Here is a 20,481-nt window from a genome sequence, read left to right as displayed (position 1 = left end):
TCGACCATCTGTTTAAAGCAAGGTTACCATCCTAACTTTATTAACTGAAAAAGCCACAAAGACTTTTTACATAATTCAAATAATGTTGGTGGAGTGTGTTTCAGTTTCTTTCACTCTATTGTAAGAACTTGTATAATTTTATGTTTTTATTGGCTAGAAATACGTAAGTTTGGGATCAAGGCAATATTTAGTCACCGAGGTAATTTTGTGAACATTCTTTAGTATGTGACTGGGATTTTCTTGTTTGGCTGTAGTATGTGACTGGGATTTTCTTGTTTGGCTGTAGTATGTGACTGGGATTTTCTTGTTTGGCTGTAGTATGTGACTGGGATTTTCTTGTTTGGCTGTAGTATGTGACTGGGATTTTCTTGTTTGGCAAATACAGACTGGAGCTTTTCTTTCACTAAATTCGGTTTCTAACAACAAAATAAATCTCAAAATGGAAAGGAAGTGAACGCATTCTAGAAACTTTCTGTAAAGTATCAACAAGTTATCAGAGGAAAGGTTCATTAAGTTATGCGTGTAAGAGAAGTTGCTCATACAAAAGATCAGTGTTCGTTGTAGTAACCATGCTGAGCTGTAATTTTATGGAAGTTTTATTACTCTTATAAAAGGTATTCAAAATTGAGATAATATTGCATCCACTGACGTCAGCAGCAAGACAAGTTGAATCCTCATTATAAATATAATGGATAAGAGAAGAAAGGCTTATTTGTCGTGATACAAAGAACATTTCACTCAGTAAAAAAAAAACGTGTTATCAGTACTGTTAAATCTCAACATTACTTTCGTCTGTTCAAGCTGTATTAGGTCTAGATAGGAAATCATAACTTACCTCATGTACTTAAAATGAAATACAATATAGCACATATCTGGGCTCTTCTAATATATTTCCTTCGTATTTTATGATGCGTAAGTATTCCTATACTTGTAATAAACACATAACGTGTGATTTCTGTAGTTAATGCTCAATTGGTACAAGAGTTTTAATTAAAATTTTACAATCCCTGATAGACGTAGACAACCATAATGATTCATTGTACGCTAAAACAAACACTCAGACAACCATAATGATTCATTGTACGCTAAAACAAACACTCATCATCGTAGAAGTGGCTCTGCTGATTACCAAAATGTTCTTTATTCAAGGAAGTTAACAATGTTTTAATATAAAACATGCCAATTCACTTTAGGTAGCAAAATCTAAACTATGACCAGCTGAGAATGGTATATTTAGCTTTTATGGGAGTAGTTGGGTGAACGGTTAAGGAATGGCTCCCAACAGAGCTTCATAAGGGTCATTTTTCTGGCTAAAGTTTTGGTTATATATGTCAAACTTTATAGTCAGTATTGTAACAAACAGTAAAGGAGTACAACAAAAATGTTTATAATTACAACACAGATTGTGCCATGTTTGTAAGTAATGATATTTATAGGTTTGCGTAAGTCCTTTGACCTTTATTTTGTTCACCTCACTGTACGAATAATCGAATTAAAAGAAACACGTATCTACCACACCGACCAGTTGTAGACAGACTAGACTGTCTTGTACGTTTTGACCGTCACCATGAATATTTTGCAGTCGTTTTTTTTAATTTTAACAAAGTTATCAAGGTTCCATTTTTCCACTGCTTTTCAAGCGTTCAACTAAATAAAACTACTTGATGGGACTTGTTTCTCCACAAATAATCTCTCAGGAAATATTAAATCTCTACTTGATGGAACTTGTTTCTCCACAAATAATCTCTCAGGAAATATTAAATCTCTACTTGATGGAACTTGTTTCTCCACAAATAATCTCTCAGGAAATATTAAATCTCTACTTGATGGAACTTGTTTCTCCACAAATAATCTCTCAGGAAATATTAAATCTCCACTTGATGGAACTTGTTTCTCCACAAATAATCTCACTTTTTTGTACGCATCTTATCATGGACACCAGTAATCGTGGTATTGATAAACTGATTTCGAGAGTATAATTGCTTGAGGTTTTTGCGATCATATCCAATTCCTTTTATTTTTGCTTTTTTGTGTGTGACAATTCGGAATGTTATGTTTTTATTATGTCAAATTATTTTGAATTCCACGTTAGTAAACTATGATTTGTCATATAGTTTTCTATGATTGCAGATGTTTCAAATTTCACACACAAAAAACAAACAAACTATATTTCGAATGTCCTGCACTTTTGGTATAGATACTTTAAAAACATAATAATAGATGGCGCCGCTCTACCATACTATTGTAATTTCAAAAACATTTGATGGTGTGAGCTCTTTTATAAAAACCGGTAAAGCATGATTATGATTAATTATACTGTTGAAGAGACATTTCTTCTTGAAAGTCTCTGTGATACTGACTAAAGAACGTAGTCTATAATAGTATTTAAACCACACTTTGTCCACCATATTCATTGCCGAGGACGCATTTCCCTCAGTACAGAACTCATTAGTTCCTGGAGCATAAGAAATTTAAGTAATAGTCGTGATAGTGGTTATATGATGAAGCCATTTGTTTACAAAAACAATTTTTGTGGTGTGAACACGTTTTCTAATTGGCGAAACATAATTATAATTAATTATACATTATTAATAAATCTATTGTATTTCTAATACTACATTCGTTATCCAGACTATTGATGTTTTACCGCCAGATCCAAAGCAACTGTTGTTCTAACAAATAGCTCACGTAAGTACTGCTCCCACCCATACTATGTTTATTGTCTCTCAGTTGGTCTGATGAATTTTGTAATGAGTGAAACACTTCTTTAAAATAGTGCTATTGAAATACTATTATACATTCAATCTCATTTTGAAAACCTTAAAAGATTGATTAAAGAGTATAGGTTAAAACTATGTATTCTGAAATACAACGACTCATATTTAACCAGTTATTATTTCAATTCCTTTAACGTTCAGTGCTTCATCTTACTAGCATTGATTTGTATACTGCTAACGATGAAGTGTTTGTTTTAAGACCAAAAGTTTGACTTCAATGTTCGTTATTGTTTATAGGCCACAAATACAGTCGGCACAACAAACGTAGCTTCTCAATTGATTTTATTTAATATCATATTGATAATATTCACATTTATCGCATTTAAAATTATCATTTACCCACTTAGAAAGACGTAGTAGTAGTAGTAACTATTTAGAAACTTGCCTGAGTATTGGATATCTTACGAATTCAACCACTCAAGTGAGGAAGTCATTTGAACTCATAAAGTAACATGTATCTGTACATATCCAGCGTGACTTCAGCATAACAATGTATTCATTAATCGCTATATAAGTAATGTTAAAATTTATAAACATATAATGATGAATAAAATATTTTAGTATTTTCAACCTGATGGCATGAGAGGCTAAACAGCCAGGTAAGAGGACAGCCATACTTACGTTTGAATTAGTAACCGTACGGAAAGCAGACAGTTAGCAGAACCGGTCGCTACAGGTGCTCTGTACTGCTTGGAGCTAAAAAGTAGGATTGACTTTCACTCTTATCACTCACAGTTAAAAAATAAACAAATTGTTTGTTTCAAAATTTTTGCGTAAAGATACACGTGAAACTGATAGATTAGAGGGCAAAGATACATAAAGATACACGTGAAACTGATAGATTAGAGGGCAAAGATACATAAAGATACACGTGAAACTGATAGATTAGAGGGCAAAGATACATAAAGATACACGTGAAACTGATAGATTAGAGGGCAAAGATACATAAAGATACACGTGAAACTGATAGATTAGAGGGCAAAGATACATAAAGATACACGTGAAACTGATAGATTAGAGGGCAAAGATACATAAAGATACACGTGAAACTGATAGATTAGAGGGCAAAGATACATAAAGATACACGTGAAACTGATAGATTAGAGGGCAAAGATACATAAAGATACACGTGAAACTGATAGATTAGAGGGCAAACAGCTAGTCAGCGGCACTTACCGCCGACTGTTGAGCAACACTTATTTGGCAGAATTACACTACGTAACACAAATTTTGTACCTGGATAGTATGTGTTATTTCATAATTGCTTATGTTGTAAAAGTACAGAAAATGGCCACTATTCCCTTCAAACTTTGCTTTTGTGATCTGGATAACGAAATTTAGAAATTAACCTATTTTCTATGTAAAAACGGACAAACTTGAATATTTTCATTTGCATAAGGTCTGAATAAAACAACATATGAATCAAGATTTACATGTGTTTATACTAAAGTTATAAAAAAGGAACAAAAAATGTTTAGAAGTGAGTAGATTTTCGAGATTTATAGTTTACTTAAAATTCAGAGCGTGTTTTTGTAACAATGGACCGCAAACCATGAACTCTCAGATTCACAGTTCGAGGATGCTAGCCAGTAGATCACACCCACTTTAGTTACAAGTCCATTTGTTAACTAACAGTTCTGCTAAATGTAACCTCTAATACTTTTAGTTTTGGTTGGAAGTTTTTTCATAATTAAAATAATAATAACAAAGAGATATATTAAGTCGAAGATAATTTTCTATAATATAAGTACTACAATTGAAACGAAAAAATCTATTTTTAACACTGTTAAATCAGTCGTTGGTTTAAAATGTGTTAATTTTAATTTGTCATTACGTTTATGAACGCATAACAATATCTGATTATCTATATTATTTTTCAGTACATAAGACCATGCATCACAGAAATAAAAAATCCCTACATTTTAGTGTTTACGAAATCCCAACAGTATTAATTTATTTAACTGTTTACACTAATTTGTATCGTTTTCGTGCCTTACTAGGATTGTTGAAAGCAAATTCGCATTAGTGGAACAGAGAAACATAATATGGAGGGTTAAGTTTGTTAGATTTAAATATGCAAATGCCACCGAGCAAGACAACTATAGCCCAAACAAAACTGTAATGGAACGGGATGTATCAAAACTACATTTTTCATTCTTTGGCGTCACGTAGGAAGCGTGATGCCACAAACTGATTGTTTTGGGGGAGAATACGTAACAGTCCTTTCCGATGCAAAATATTCACACACTTAGACTTGTTCAAAACGGGGATTTAGGATATCCAAAACTGGCATGTTCCTTGAACTTATAATATTGGGAAACAAAGGAATATGAATTAACTTTGGGTATCTAGACCATTCATAAAGAGGTTTTTAACATGTAAAAATCTAGGAATGGAAAGTCGGTGAAAAAAGTTGTTCACATCTCTTGTTTTCTGAGCATATCCAGGAAATGAAGTTCAACTATATAAAATGCTATGAATGGCTCTTAGCCTGGGAGAATAGCAGCATGTGGTGACACAAGATAAAGTGTGAGTGTGTACCTTGATAATTATAAATTCTCTTGTAGCATTTTTTAAGTCAAAGGATGAAATAAAAATTCCAAAAGTGGTACATGGCATGTCATAAAACCTTTTCAAAGGTATTTATGACCACTGAATCAGGGACTGTATGAGATAAAGAGGCTGAATACAAAGGCCAAGCTGATTTCTGCTTAATATCAGGCCGATGTTCTGGGTACTTTATACCATATATACAAGCTATGAAATGCATCGAATATAAATTCTTCGCAATAGGACTGTTCAAATAGGTGTCGAGAACTGTTGTTCTCCTACATCAGGAGGATTATGGAAAGACATCAGTGATGAATGGAGTGTATTGAACATGACAGCCTTACAACAGAAAGCACGCTGCAGTACTATTGTTAAGATGTATAATCATCAGTTAGAGAATGATCAGGTGTGATAGCAAGAATTGTAACGATATCATATACGGCTCCAAAATAATTTTAATACATCTCTCTACCTTCTAAAAAATATCACTATAGTAGGAAAGCTGAGGCCGCATCTATTACCACTTTTTACGCATAGACGTTGAAATGTGTATTCTACTTAAATAACCAGTATAAACATGTTTTGTTTTTATTTTAAAGTTCAATATGATTACTGATTATTATTGACAAAAATGAATTTACACAAACATTACATTTCTAAAACAAATATTTGACTACACATAATATTAACACATGTGATACAAATAGCAATATAACATGCTAAAAATACAATATGATACATAATTACCGTCGTCTAAAGCAGATTGTCTAAAGCCAGCCGATCAAAATAAAGAAACGATTTACGTTTAATACTTACACATATATAAGTGTGTGTGTGTATATTTTACGAATTTTGCATTTAGTACACTTTATATTAGTGTTAAGTTCATGTAATAACTGACCTACAGTGAGCGCACACAACACAAGATTAGCAAGGATCATCTCCAGGCCTGGCATGACCAGGTGGTTAAAGCACTCGACTCGTAATCCGAGGGTCGCGGGTTCGAATCCCCGTCACACCAAACATACTCGCCCTTTCAGCTGTTGGGGCGTTATAATATGGCGGTCAATCTCACTATTCGTTGGTAAAAGAGTAGCCCAAGAGTTGGCGATGGGTGGTGATGACTAGCTACCTTCCTTCTAGTCTTACACTGCTAAAATTAGTAACGGCTAGCGCAGATAGCTCTCATGTCGCTTTGTGCGAAATTCAAAAACAAACCATTTCCAGCGCTATCTCTTGGCTTCAAACTATTTAATCAATGGATTTCCTAACCCTCTGGTGATACTTATGAAATACAATGTTGTTCAGTGTACAAGAATATTTAAAGTAGCTTATGACAAATATAACATCGGCTTCACAGGTTCCAGCATACTTTATATACAAATGAATTATATCGGCAAAGGTGACCTCACCGAAACGAACAGTTTTCTTTGTTTTTAATATTTTGACACACTTAATACGTTTAAATTACCTTTACACGATTTTAGCAGATACTAAACAAAACAAAGGTGTTTTTGTTTTTCTCAGTACAATTAATAGCATTAATATACTTATATTCGCCACTTTAATTGTAGCGTATTCCATCATATGTTGCTGTGAAAACCAAACGACACGTATGTACATTTGCTGCATTTCTGATGTAGAAATAAAAAGCGAAATAACTTTGAAATATGATTTAAAACATGTAAAGATTCTTCTCGGTGGACTCAGCAGACAGCCCAATATGACTTTGCTATAAGACAAGACACACACACACGTAACAAAATTTACTATAAGACAAGACACGCACAAGTAACAAAAGAAATAAAATAAACTATAAATTCTTAAAAAATTTATTTAAAGTTTTAAAATATTACATGAAATAAGTAAACAAAGGTATAACATGCAAAATAATAATAGGAATACTCAACAAGGCTTATTTGATCAAGCAATGAGAATGAGTGTATGCCACATGTTCACTTAATTACCTTTAGGGTTTAAGATTTGCCTCAGGGACATAGATTGTTCATTTGTTTATTTTGGAATTTCGCGCAAAGCTACACGAGTAACAAACTATCTTCGCTAGCCGTCCGTAATTTAGTGGCCCGGCATGGCCAAGCGCGTAAGGCGTGCGACTCGTAATCCGAGGGTCGCGGGTTCGAGCCCGCGTCGCGCCAAACATGCTCGCCCTCCCAGCCGTGGGGGCGTTATAATGTGACGGTCAATCCCACTTTTCGTTGGTAAAAGAGTAGCCCAAGAGTTGGCGGTGGGTAGTGATGACTAGCTGCCTTCCCTCTAGTCTTACACTGCTAAATTAGGGACGGCTAGCACAGATAGCCCTCGAGTAGCTTTGTGCGAAATTCCAAAACAAAACAATCCTTACTTTAGCAGTGTAAGACTAGAGGGAAGGCAGCTAGTCATCACCGCCAACTCTTGGGCTACTCTTTTACCAACAAATAGTGTGATTGACCGTCACTTTATAACCCCCCCCCACGACTGAAAGGGTGAGCATGTTTGGTGCGACGAAAATTCGAACTCGTGACCCTCAGATTACGAGTCGAACGCCTTAACCCGCCTAGCCATGCTGGGCCTCAGGGACATGGAAGCTCTTCAGTTCTGGATTAACTGTTATGTATTCCCTTGCTTTTCCTGAGTTTGTTTGTTTGAATTTCGCGCAAAGCTACACGAAAGCTACCTGCGTTTGTCATCCCTAATTTATCAATGTGAGACTAGAGAGAAGGCAGCTAGCTAGTCATCACCACCCAACTCTTGAGCTACTCTTTTAACACTGAATGGTGGGATCGACCATCACGTTATAAAGCCCCCACAGCTGAAAGGGCGAGCATGTTTGGTGTGGGATTCGAATCGGCGACCCTCAGATTACGAGTCGAACAAAAAGTGAAGTAACCACATGGCCATGCCGGACTGCTTTTATTAACAGTAATACTTCTAATTATGATGGATTTTTATTAGGACAGATTGAAAAGGGGGTTGACCCCAGTTTTCCATGTATAAGTAAAGTGTGCATATATTCAGATGAGTGTACAATAAATAGCAGATGATATTGTTAACTGAATTGGTGTGTTGTTGGTTTTCTCTATAATTTCATAATCTCGTATACAGAAAAATAAAACAAAGAAACCATTTAAAAATGATCGAATATAAAGCCATTCAAGGGCAGCATTCACTTAACAACCGATGGTAATAAAAAATAAAACTCAGATAAAACCTTAAAATTTCAGGTCCTCGCTAGTCGAACGCAGTTTTTGTTTCGTGAATAGGGGATTAAGTTCTCCAGATGATTTATAAAACAAAATATTCGTCGATAGAGGGATAATTAATTAATTATTTTATACAATAAGAACAAACTTACTTTAGTCACTTTCACATTAGTTACCGTCCCGGCATGGCCATGTGACTAGGGCGCTCGACTCGCAATCTGACGGTTGCGTTTTTGAATTCCCGTCACATCAAACATGCTCGCCTTTTCAGCCGTGAGGACGTTGTAATGGTACGATCAATCCCACTATTCGTTGGTAAAAGAGTAGCTCAAGAGTTAGCGATGGGTGGTGATAACTAGCTACCTTCCGTTTAGTCTTACGCTGCTAAATTAGGGACAGTTATTGCAGACAGCCCTCGCGTGGCTTTGCTCGGAAATAAAAAACAAACAAACAATTCACTTTAGTTTATAAATCAGATTAACGTGTAAGTTCAGCGCGTTTGTTTCATGAATAACTGAATAAATAAAGTTGTTAGCTTGCTCTGACCGGAACTTAAAATACACGCTTACCAGCAATGACAAATAACATATGTGTTACAAAATTGGGTTAAAAGGAAATATACTTTAGTTAATTTTGAATTATATGGCTTTATTTATTGAATATTTGGCTTGAAACATTCCTTTTTATTATAAACTTTAACTGTAACAGTTTAAACTGGTGACTTTTGTTATTTTTATAATACTGTTACCCGGTTCTGTAAGTCAGTAAGCGACAGTAAGGAAAGGAGTAACGTTACATTTTGTTTTCTTTCATTCAAGTTTTTTATTCTTTGTACAGGATTACAAATGACTTAGAGCCATAGAAGATCCACTTCCAAATGTCATATAATAAAGCATAATATGTTTCAACTCATCATGAGATCGGTTTAGTTTGAATATCGCGCTAAGCTACACGAGGGTTATCTGCACTAGCTGTCCCCAATTTAGCAGTGTAAGACTAGAAGGAAGGCAGCTAGTCATCACCATCCACTCATAACTCTTGTGAAACTCTTTTACCAATGAACAGTGGGATTCACCGTCACTTTATAACGCCACCACGGTTGAAAAGGCAAGCGTGTTTGGTGTGACGGGGATTCGAACCTGTGACTCTCAGACTACGAATCGAGTGTCCTAGCTGCCTGGCCATCTCATCATAAGGACCAGGTGTTGAGCTATTCATCAGCAGTACCAGAGGTGGAACAGGATATTTTGTTCGAAGCTTGTTATGAATGTATTTTAAACTGTGTTTTTAGTGAACATCTACCTTCTACTCAAAATGTCTTAAGCCTTTAGTTCACGACATAAAATTGTCATAATAAAGTTTATTTGACACTCAAAACAGTTAAAATGTACTATAAAGCAATGAAGCTTAAATTCACACAATCGGAAAATATCAGATTTTAAAAATACAACAAAAAGTAAGAGACACTAGACCGAAGAAGACACGTGCAATGTGGAAAATAGTTGTTTAAACTTAGTATTGTTAGCATGGGCTTAAACCTTATTGTAAATTAGTTTACATGCTATTGAGTGTTTACCTATTTTTATTCTATACCACATGTTGATATATATATTGGAAATAAGAATTCTGAAAGCCCCGGATAGACATCTTATCTCCACGTTACACATAAGCAACACTAGTCTACATATTGAGCTAATTAAAGTGTTCTATAATTCATGAATTATATTATTTCAACTATATGTATGCATACATATTTCCCATTCTCCAGGTCCGGTATGGCCAGGTGATTAAGGCACTCACTCGTAATCCGAGGGTAGCGGGTTCGAATCCCCATCAAACCAAACATTCTCGTACTTTCAGCCGTGGGAGCATTTCAATGTGACCGTTAACCCCACCATTCGGTGGTAAAATAGTAGCCCAAGAATTGGTAGTGGGTGGTGATGACCAACTGCCTTCCTTCTAGTCTTACGCTGCTGTATTAAGGACAGACAGCCCGCGTGTAGTTTTGCGCGAAATTCGAAGCACACCTGATTTGAAAATGAAATATTAAAAATGTTTGTAAAACAAATATAAACCATTTGAAGTTTCAGGAGAAAAAACCCTCCAAGTTTACAAAACTTTGATTTAAAGATTTCCCTAGTTATAAAACTCTGAGCTTTATAAGAATAAATTTTGTTACTTATCTATCGTGTTAAATTTTGTGACTTGTTTACCATAATATATTTTATTTTATGACTTGTTACATGTAAATACAAAAATATTATAAGTAACCCCAATCTACGTTGTAAAAAATACTCACATTCACTGAGTCCTAAGTAAAATCAACAGTTTACTGCTCGTATAGTTTATAAGAATATATATATAGAGAGAGTTCCATGAAAATACAGTTTTCAATATAAGAAATGCCCGTGTTACTGTAGAACGTGCACCTTGATCAAAAGTTAAACATAAAAAAGGCTAGCCAATTTCTGTAGTGAGTCTAGAAAGAAGTTAAAAAATTAGGTATAACAAACAAAACCTTAGTGGTTTTGCAACAGTGTCTACCTGAAGTGTGTAACAAGACATCAAATTAAACATAAAAAGGCTGGAAATTTCTTAGAGCAGAGTACTTGTTACGTCACAGGTACTAACTTGCTGTTTTAAACTTAGTTATATTAAATGAAGTTTTTCTATATATGCGACTGTAGAAAAACGAGCAACCAGTTCTCTTACATCAGTATCACTTCCAACGATAACATTTCTTCCATGTTAAGTTGCGGGAAAATAAATGTTTTTTTTTTTGTTTGGCTATAGCATTCAAAGAGAGAGGAATCTGAAACAGATATTTTTACGTGTTAAGTCAATCTTCTGGGAATGGTCAGGCGGTTTAGTTAGTAAAAAAATTTATCATTAAGCAGCTGTTAGCTGCAAGAGTAAAAGAAAAGTTATTCGTTGATGATACTTTCTTGTCTGTGATGACAGATCGAGTCTCACGGAGCACAGAAACATAAAACTGCACGAGCTTACCAGTGTGATCCACCAAAAACATCATTTCAAATCCAAGTTTCAAAACTGCTTTTCTTTCCGCATAAATATATGCAATGAACGTATAAATCAAACACTCACCGATAAATCTAAGTATCAGAAGCACTTCTAGTTGTGATGATATAAAAAAAAAAGTATTTTTAACTTGTGTATTTTATCAACAAAGAATACAGAGAAGTTTGTATTGTTAAAGCAAAAGTTGTCGGATTTCTTACTCGAGAGAAACGTTCTGTTGAAATTTCGTACGTAAGTTGTATATAAAAAAATATGTTATAAAATTAATTTATTTCTCGTATTTTCTACGAATGATATAATTAGTCGATGAGCAACATTTTTGGTACTACTAAATTAGGTTAGCTGTTTTCTTACAGATATCAAACACTGGTGTTGAGAATATAAAGGAGCGAACCTTCAAACAAAGGTACTCGTAATGCACAAGAGATCCTTCTTCACGATTAAGTTGCACTTTATAAACACCAAAAGAACGCAGAATTTCAAGTGTTAAAGGTGTCATTTCCTCTTATCTGTTCCTGCGTGACCTAAAACGCCTTATAAAAAGGTCGGGTGAAATACAACAGCTTTAGCACACTTAGTTTCTCTACAGAAAAGGGGGGAGGGGGTCGTTATGATACATTCATTACGTAGACATTTAGTCAAACACTCTATACTTTACCAATCTAATATCTTTACTGCGTATGATAACAGTGTCACTAGTTTCTTAGGTCAGTTAGAGGAACAACTGGGAAACTTTATGAAATATTCTGAAGTAGTTTGCTTGTTTTAGGTAATGATCCTTCCTTTTTCTGTTGTTTTTTTTTTTCAGATGTAATTAAACTTTGTGGGTACGTACAGCTTGTAACTTTATGGGTACGTATAGCATGTAATTTTACTGTTGAAATATTTCATATTTAGTGTCACGTTTTTTGCCTGTGACGTCACACAACAGTTCGTCTACTTTACGTTTTTTGAATTTCGGGTTATCTTTCAAGACAATATTTTTGTGAAATCCTCGCCTTTTAAACTCTCTAAAGCAGGTGAAATAAACGTAATGAAAACAATGTTTCTCTCGAAGCTCTGTTCCTGAGACATGTTTTCGTGAAGAATATCCCTCACACGCCTAGTTAAAGGTTCTTTTGTTATAATTTGTTGTTGAATGTAATAAACAGTTTATTTTGAAGAACAGATAATACAATTAAATTATTTATAGTCGACGTTCAGTAAACCCTGGCGAAAGGAGCCAATAGCTGATTTAGTTCTTCCCTACTTTCTGGCACATACTGCGCGAGACGGTATCAAGCCAAATTCGTTACTCTGAGCGACGGCAGTAAGCAGTTCTAATACAGCCAATCAGAGTATCGAGCCTTTGGCCGCCATTTTGAAGCTTACCTAGCACGTCTGCGCCAGCATTGACGGCGGCTGTGTTAGAAGCGACGCTACTAAGGCAGGTAGGTATACTAAGCTCAGTTAGTGAGGGAGTCGTGACAGCGTTGGACATGTGGTTGTTTAGTTGTGTTTGTTACTAACTAGAATCAACGTTATTTAGTGTTCCTGTTCACTAGAAACCAGTTTACTCGTCTTAGGCGAAGCTCTTTGACCGATGAACGGTATAATTAAACGTCAAAGTTAAACACAAAACATGGGTGTCTACAAAGCTTTATTTCAATCTCAAACTCAACCAAGCACCGTACAAGTCATTGTCTTTTCGGGGAAAGAGAACCGGTAGCCCCAGGGCAACGTGAAAGGTATGGAAAGGTGGACCAGACGGTGTTTTAGGCCCAGTTCTAGGGGCTGTAGCTGTATATTTTTGGGCTTGTGTGTGCTGTTTCTATTACACTCGTGTCTGTATCCAGCATATGCTTATGTAGTCAGAGTCGATACAAAAACCAACCATCCCGGGTCTTTAATTTTTAATGCCAGCCTGGGACCGGGGAAAATATATAACCTCGATATCAGACGCACGGCCAGGTATGTAGGGAACCTTGTCCAACTCAGTCAACAGGAAGGCACGTTGCACCTGCGGCGAACGTTAAAATGTAGGGGCTCAGTTCTCGAGCAACTAGCACCCAACCCTTTCGTATTGTTTGTGGAGTCTAAGAGTTTTCGACTGAGCGGGTCAGAGACAGAGGCTATCAGCCTTCCCCTGGTAGTGTATTTCAATCATTCAACGTGCCATAAGCCTCTTCAACCACCTGCTGAAAGCAAGGTTACCATCGTAACCCTAGCAACTGAAAGAGGACACAGAGACTTTTTACATAATAATTCAAACAAAGTGGACGGGTTATGTTTCGGTCACAGTCAGCAGATAACTAACATCGGGTTATTTCTCCCAGTTCAGCTAAGAACTTGTTCTCTTAAATTTTTTGCTCCTGATGACCAAAGGTACGCAGTTGAGAGCCGTGGTCAAGATTTAGTTGCTAGGGTACAATTCTGTGAGCATTCTTCTGTATGGCTCGTGACTGTTCCATTCGCTTTGAAGTGTGCTTCGTTAGACAGTTCTAATATACAAAAACTTGAGCTTTACTTTCACAGAACTGGGGCTCTAGCACTTAGTACAGACGTCTCTAATAGAAGGAATAAATACAGAGGACGTCGAGATACTAGAAACTTTCCACCTTACTTTGATAAGTCCTTAATCGTAGTGTTTGTGCCAGAAGAAAAAGAAAAAGGCTATGTTGTTACGACTGTGAGTGCTAAAGACTCGGATGATTTAACGTATTCGTTACATGCAGTGTTGGACGCTCGTAGTCAGACCATGTTCAACATTGATCACGTTTCTGGGGTAGTGACCACAACTGTTAGTCTGGATAGAGAATTTATGGACGTCCATTATTTGCGAGTGACTGCAACTGACAATGGCTCTCCTCCTCGGAGTGGGACCACAACACTACAGGTCAATGTGGGTGATGTCAATGACCATACTCCAGCCTTTGAAAGAGCCACCTATGAGACATCCATTAAGGAAAGTGTGTCTATTGGCTCTACAGTATTGACAGTCAGAGCGACCGATCAAGACACTGGTTCTAATGCTGAGCTTGAGTACAGCATTCTTAATCCTAGTGGAGTCAATGATGCGTTTCGCATCAATCCACAGACGGGGATCATTACTACTAGATTAATTCTAGATAGAGAAACTACATCTTTCTATTCTCTGCTAGTGCAAGCTACAGACATGGGCTCAGTGACCGAACGCAGATCAGCAACAGCTACTGTGGAGATCTCACTTCTGGACGATAATGATAATTACCCCCAGTTTACCGAACGAGCATACACTGTAGAGGTACCAGAAGATATTAACTGGTTAAACAATCCAGTAGTAGCTCGTATAAGGGCCGATGACTTTGATGATGGTGTCAATGCAGCCATTAGATATAGTGTCATTGGAGGGAACACTCAGGGACACTTTATGATGGACAGTCTTAGTGGTGATATATCTGTGGTATCACCTCTGGATTACGAAGCTGCACGAAGCTACCGTTTAGTGATACGAGCTCAAGATGGCGGATCTCCTGCTCGTTCAAACACCACTCAGCTTCTAGTAAATGTAATGGACGTTAATGACAATGACCCCAAGTTTTACACATCACTCTTTCAGGAATCAGTGATAGAGAATGTTGATATTGGTCACAGCATTGTCAGGGTGCAAGCGTATGATGCAGACGATGGTGCAAATTCTGACATCACATACAGTATTAAGACTAAATATAATGGTATGCCCATTGGTATAGACAATAAAACAGGTTGGATTCTTACAACAAAAGAGATAGACAGAGAACAGGAGTCCAACTATGACTTTACTGTCGTTGCTAAAGATCATGGAAATCCACCACGATCAGCCTCTGCAAGTGTGATCATCCGAATACAAGATATTAATGACAATGATCCAGTCTTTGAGCCAAAGATCTATGAAGCTAGAGTGTCTGAGGTGGATCCTCCTGGAACCCCTGTTATCAGTGTTACAGCTACTGACCGAGATGAAAATCCCAGATTGATCTATCAGATTACGAATGGAAACACTAGGGATCGATTCAGTATTATCAGTCAAAACAGACAAGGTCTCATATCAATTGCTCAACCTTTGGATTATAAAATTGAAAAACGCTTTGTTCTCACTGTTACGGCAACAGATTCAGGTGGAAGATTTGACACGGCAACTATTTATATAAACATCACCGATGCCAACACTCACAGGCCAGTTTTTCAACGCACGCCATATTCAGCGAGTGTTTCTGAAGATGAGCCAATAGGAACAACAGTCCTAGTAGTTGAAGCATCTGATGGAGATGTTGGAGAGAATGCACGGATCACTTACAGTATGGACAATGTTCCACAGTTTCGAGTAGACCCAAACACTGGTGCCATCATCACTACTCAACGCTTAGACAGGGAATTATCTCCTGGTTATACAGTAATTGTGACTGCTCAAGACAATGGAAATCCTCCTCTTGCTGACATCACTAATGTGGAGATAGAGGTTGCAGATGTTAATGACAATGCCCCCCAGTTTGATCCTGTTAGCTACACCAGCTCAGTAAGCGAGGATGCCCTGGCTGGGAGTCGTGTTTTACAACTACATGCCACAGATAAAGATTTGGGGCTTAATGGTCAGATTAGATACACTTTCCATAACGGCAAGGATGGTGATGGAGCTTTCAGTGTTGATCCCACTTCGGGAATAATTCGGACAACTCGACTGTTGGATCGGGAATCTGTTCCACATTATCAATTGGTAGCTTATGCTGTTGATCGAGGGTCTCCTGCCATGTCCACTTCTGTGTCCATCACTATCTATGTGGAGGACATCAATGACAATCCTCCTCGTTTTGAAGCAGACAAAATTAAATTGTATGTTCCAGAGAATAGTCCAGTAGATTGGATTGTTGGGGAAATCAAGGCCACTGACCCAGATGAAGGACCAAATGCCCAGATTCAGTACAGCATTGTAGGTGGTCCAGATGCAGACTCTTTTTTTCTGGTGACCCGACCAGGACAACCAGCGGAGCTTACAACCAGAGTTGAGCTGGATTATGAATCGGTTAAGAAAAAATACGATGTCATTGTACGTGCGTCTTCTGCACCTCTTCAGAATGACGTGGACGTTGAAATATGGGTGACCGATGTCAATGACAATGCCCCTATTCTTAAGGATTTCTCTATCATTTTCAACAATTACAAAAACTACTTTCCTGTTGGGCCTATAGGCAAGGTTCCGGCTTTCGATGCAGACGTCACAGATGTGCTGAGGTTCAGGTTTGTTTCTGGAAATAATGCCAACTTGTTGATTCTGAACGAAACCTCAGGAGAGGTGAGACTCAGCCCCAGCTTGAACACCAACGTCCCTATTCGCGCTGTGATGGAAGTTAGTGTCTTTGGTAAGTCAGAACTTTGTATAATCTGTGCGTTTATGTAATTGTTTCTTATGTTTTCATAGCACATCTCAACTTAATGTATAGTAAGAATTTTAGTTTATTCAAATTTAAGTTAAGAGGAACCACAGCAATTTAAAAAAAAAAATAAATACAAGAAATGTAGTTTCATATGTTTCATGTTATTGAAATTTTCTTTTCTTTATGAAAATATTTTAAGTAATGAAATTCCACAAAGGTAAGATATGAGTTGTTTTTTAAAAGCCGGAAATACCATTCCAATGTTAAAATATTTTTATCATCGCGAAGAAATCGTTGTCGTCTTTATTTTTTCTTTACGAAACAAATCTTTGTTTACTGAAAATTTTTATATTGAAGTTTTTAATTTTTTTTAAATAACGTAAATAAAAACTCAGTAAATGGATTTGCCTCCATTTTGTTCATTGGTGATCACAAAGTTTTACAAATGACTGTCTGAAGTTTAACATTTGTTAGTCCTCAGTCATACCATTAACACATCGTAAGGCTGTTGGAGTATTAGCGTCTTCTTTGGAATTGCACATAAGAGAGATCGTTTAGGTACAGTCTTATCGTCAGAACAGCAACTTTAAAGTGTTGGATTTATTCCAGAGACGTTTCAATGTATACTTTAGGACACGAAAAAGTACGGTGCTCTCAGTTGTCCTTTACTCCCTCTAGTGAACCTCTGGTTATATAGGATTTGAAAAATATGTATCATTGATACTAGTAATTTATTCTTGGGGACAGACAACGCCGTTAAAAAAAACAAAAAAACTCAAACATTCTAGATACATGGCTGTTCATAGGAAGTTCAGATGCTAAATAATTAAAAAACAAAAAACAGCAACTTAAAGATTTTCGGTTCCGTATCTAAAATTATTTTTTTAAGTTTGTTTACAAAATTTTGGAAGTTAAGTGGAAAGCAAGGTACAGAGTAATGTAAGGGGGGAAAATATTATATAAAGCAAACCTTGCTCTATACAGTGTCATGTGCAGTATTCTTTATTATATAAGTACAGTTGCCAATTCTAAAGAGTTTGCTCAGACAACAGACTTATTCTTTTAATGTTGCAGCTACGACTTAATAACATACTTAAGAAATCTGATCGATTATTTAAACCCCTGTGAGAGAAGACAATGAAAATAATTGGTTGTCATACCTACAAACGTTTGCCAGTTGTTATCCGTTCTCTATGATTGTCTACGCAATAACAAGCCACAAGCAACCGTTACGGTTAAACCAATCAACCATGTTATTAGTTTAACCAATTTCTAAGTAGAGTGGTTTGCGATCGCACAAAGTCGTTGATGTGCGGTACTAAGCCAGCGTTATTGTGTGTGGTGTATATCACGTGATACATTTGTCAAATTACGTATCTCGGATCATAATCCTGAATCACAAATAGACCGTTATGAAAATATGGATGCATCACAAACATGGTGTAGTTACTGCCTGAAAAATGAAGAAAAAATTATTTCAGATTGCTATCATGTTATATTTTTGTCCCCAATTCAATAAAATAAGTAATACATATATATTATTATTATATTAAACCAAATTATTGTAATTCATTATTAAACACATGTACAAATATTGAATCATTTGTAGCTAACATGTGTGAGAGTGTGTTTGTAAAAGTTCTTTATATTTATATGTTAAGGATATACTGATTTTAACTTAGTTATTTGAACATAATGGGCCGTTGGCCTAAATCTTCCGAAATAAAGTTATTGTATTATTACTATTATTTATAATAACGCGCTACAAGTATTACTAATCTTAATAAAACTCTACTATTACAACTACTAATTTTAATAAAGCTCAAGTATTGTTTCTAAAGTTACTAAAGCGCTACAACTATTAGTAATGTTAATAAAACTCTACCATTACAACGAATCTTAGTTAAGCGCTACTGCTATTACTGATCTTGATAAATCTTTAGAACTATAATTAATTTTAATTAATAGCGATCACAGTTGTTAACGGGTTTGGAGGACTGCCAGAATTTTTTAAAACCTGCCATAACTGTCATCGGTATAAACCAAGCTCAAAGCCGTATAACTTCTCGCAATACCCGTAAATACTTTAGATGACCCTACATGTTATGTATAATACACGGTCTCTACTGTATTTACTCAACGAGACCTTTTGTTTGATATCATTATAGGTTTATTTGAGCTCATTCCTTGTTTTATCTTTCGGTTTACAAAATGTAAAATAACGAAACAAAAACGGTAAAGAGAACTTTACAAATAGCGAACGTTACCACTTTAATTTATGTTTTTGCTTATACAAAGGTATTTCTCGCATAGACATTGGTATACACACGTGTGTAACAAAGCATTAACTTGAAACCGAGGATTAACTGCACAATGCAGGGTTTACCTGATACAGTTTTAGTAAATCTATCATGGCTAGCCGTGTTTTAACACCATTCTATAATTCCTAAGAAATCACCGAAGCTTGTACAAACAAGATAACGTGTCGGATGTTTACAAAGTATTAACATAGTTTAGAATTTGGATTTAGAAATACCAATCTAAATAGACGTATGTAGGTAGAGTGTTAGATAGAAAAGCTTGGAAATAATTGTGCGAATCTTCATCACGTTTAGGGCAACTTAAATACGTGTAATTTGTTTGTTATACTAACAACTACTTACGATCTCCTTAAATGCTTACATCAGTAAGAACTTGCACAAAAATACATTAGGCTCAAAATGTCACATTAGATGCACAATAGAAGAAACGTATATACAAAAATATCTCAATTTATTGATCTCAGATATTAACAGAAACTGTTACGTTTCGACCAGTCGGTCTCATAAGCCCTCGTCGTGAGAGAAACGCATCGTTAGTACTGGATACAGTGTATTTGAAACGTTTTGTTATACAGTATTTTTTACTTTTCTTATAAGTTTTCAGTATCATCTATGGCAGTATGAACCTTTATATAGATTATATTAGGTTTTGAACCTTAGGTAGTATGTTAATTAGTAGACAATTATGCAAAAAGTATTCACAAGTCGTTAGATCTCAGACTCTTATATTTGTAGGGTGTGTGTGTTCTCTTATAGTAAAGCCATATCGGGCTATCTGCTGAGTCCACCGAGATAAATCGAAACCCTGATTTTAACGTTGTAAATCCTTAGTCTTACCACTGTACCAGCGGGGAACATAACGAAGCCACATCAGTTTATCGACTGTGTCCACCGAGGATAATATATCTGTTCAGATTTGTACAGATTACATTTGGGTTTGAGATATTATGTACTTCAGTGTGGACATGTAAAAAATACTTTAGGTGCAATATTAGGTAATACGTACACTTGTAGATGGCTGTGTGGAGTTCTGTTCCTGGAGAAGTTACTAATGTCACTGTGAGAACCAACGTTAACGATGACAATGAAGTATCAGTTATACTGATGGAAACATCTGGTTCAACAAACCGTAAACACGAAGATTAGAAAGTTATGAGCATTAAGATTGTGTAGATTTACTTATAAAAACAGCTTATTAAGCCGTAAAATATTCTTGATGCGTTAA

At 36.0% G+C, this 20,481-nt stretch overlaps 1 protein-coding gene across 4 annotated transcripts in view; it reads left to right on the top strand.

Annotated features, from left to right (window-relative positions):
• The first annotated feature begins 12,965 nt into the window (after positions 1-12,965).
• The window catches only part of stan (Protocadherin-like wing polarity protein stan), a 204,497-nt gene continuing 196,981 nt past the window's right edge, over positions 12,966-20,481 (top strand). For 3 of the 4 annotated variants that reach the window (XM_076457472.1, XM_076457469.1, XM_076457470.1), the window contains exon 1: positions 12,966-16,920. In XM_076457472.1, the coding sequence (XP_076313587.1) occupies positions 13,296-16,920 (3,625 nt within the window). In that variant the 5' untranslated portion in view covers positions 12,966-13,295. The remainder of the gene's footprint in view (positions 16,921-20,481) is intronic. The other variant, XM_076457471.1, reaches the window with a different exon arrangement.

The sequence above is a fragment of the Tachypleus tridentatus genome, chromosome 9 (assembly GCF_004210375.1).
Source record: "Tachypleus tridentatus isolate NWPU-2018 chromosome 9, ASM421037v1, whole genome shotgun sequence".
Classification (NCBI taxonomy): Eukaryota; Metazoa; Arthropoda; class Merostomata; order Xiphosura; family Limulidae; genus Tachypleus; species Tachypleus tridentatus.
This window is presented reverse-complemented; position numbering and strand designations above follow the sequence as displayed.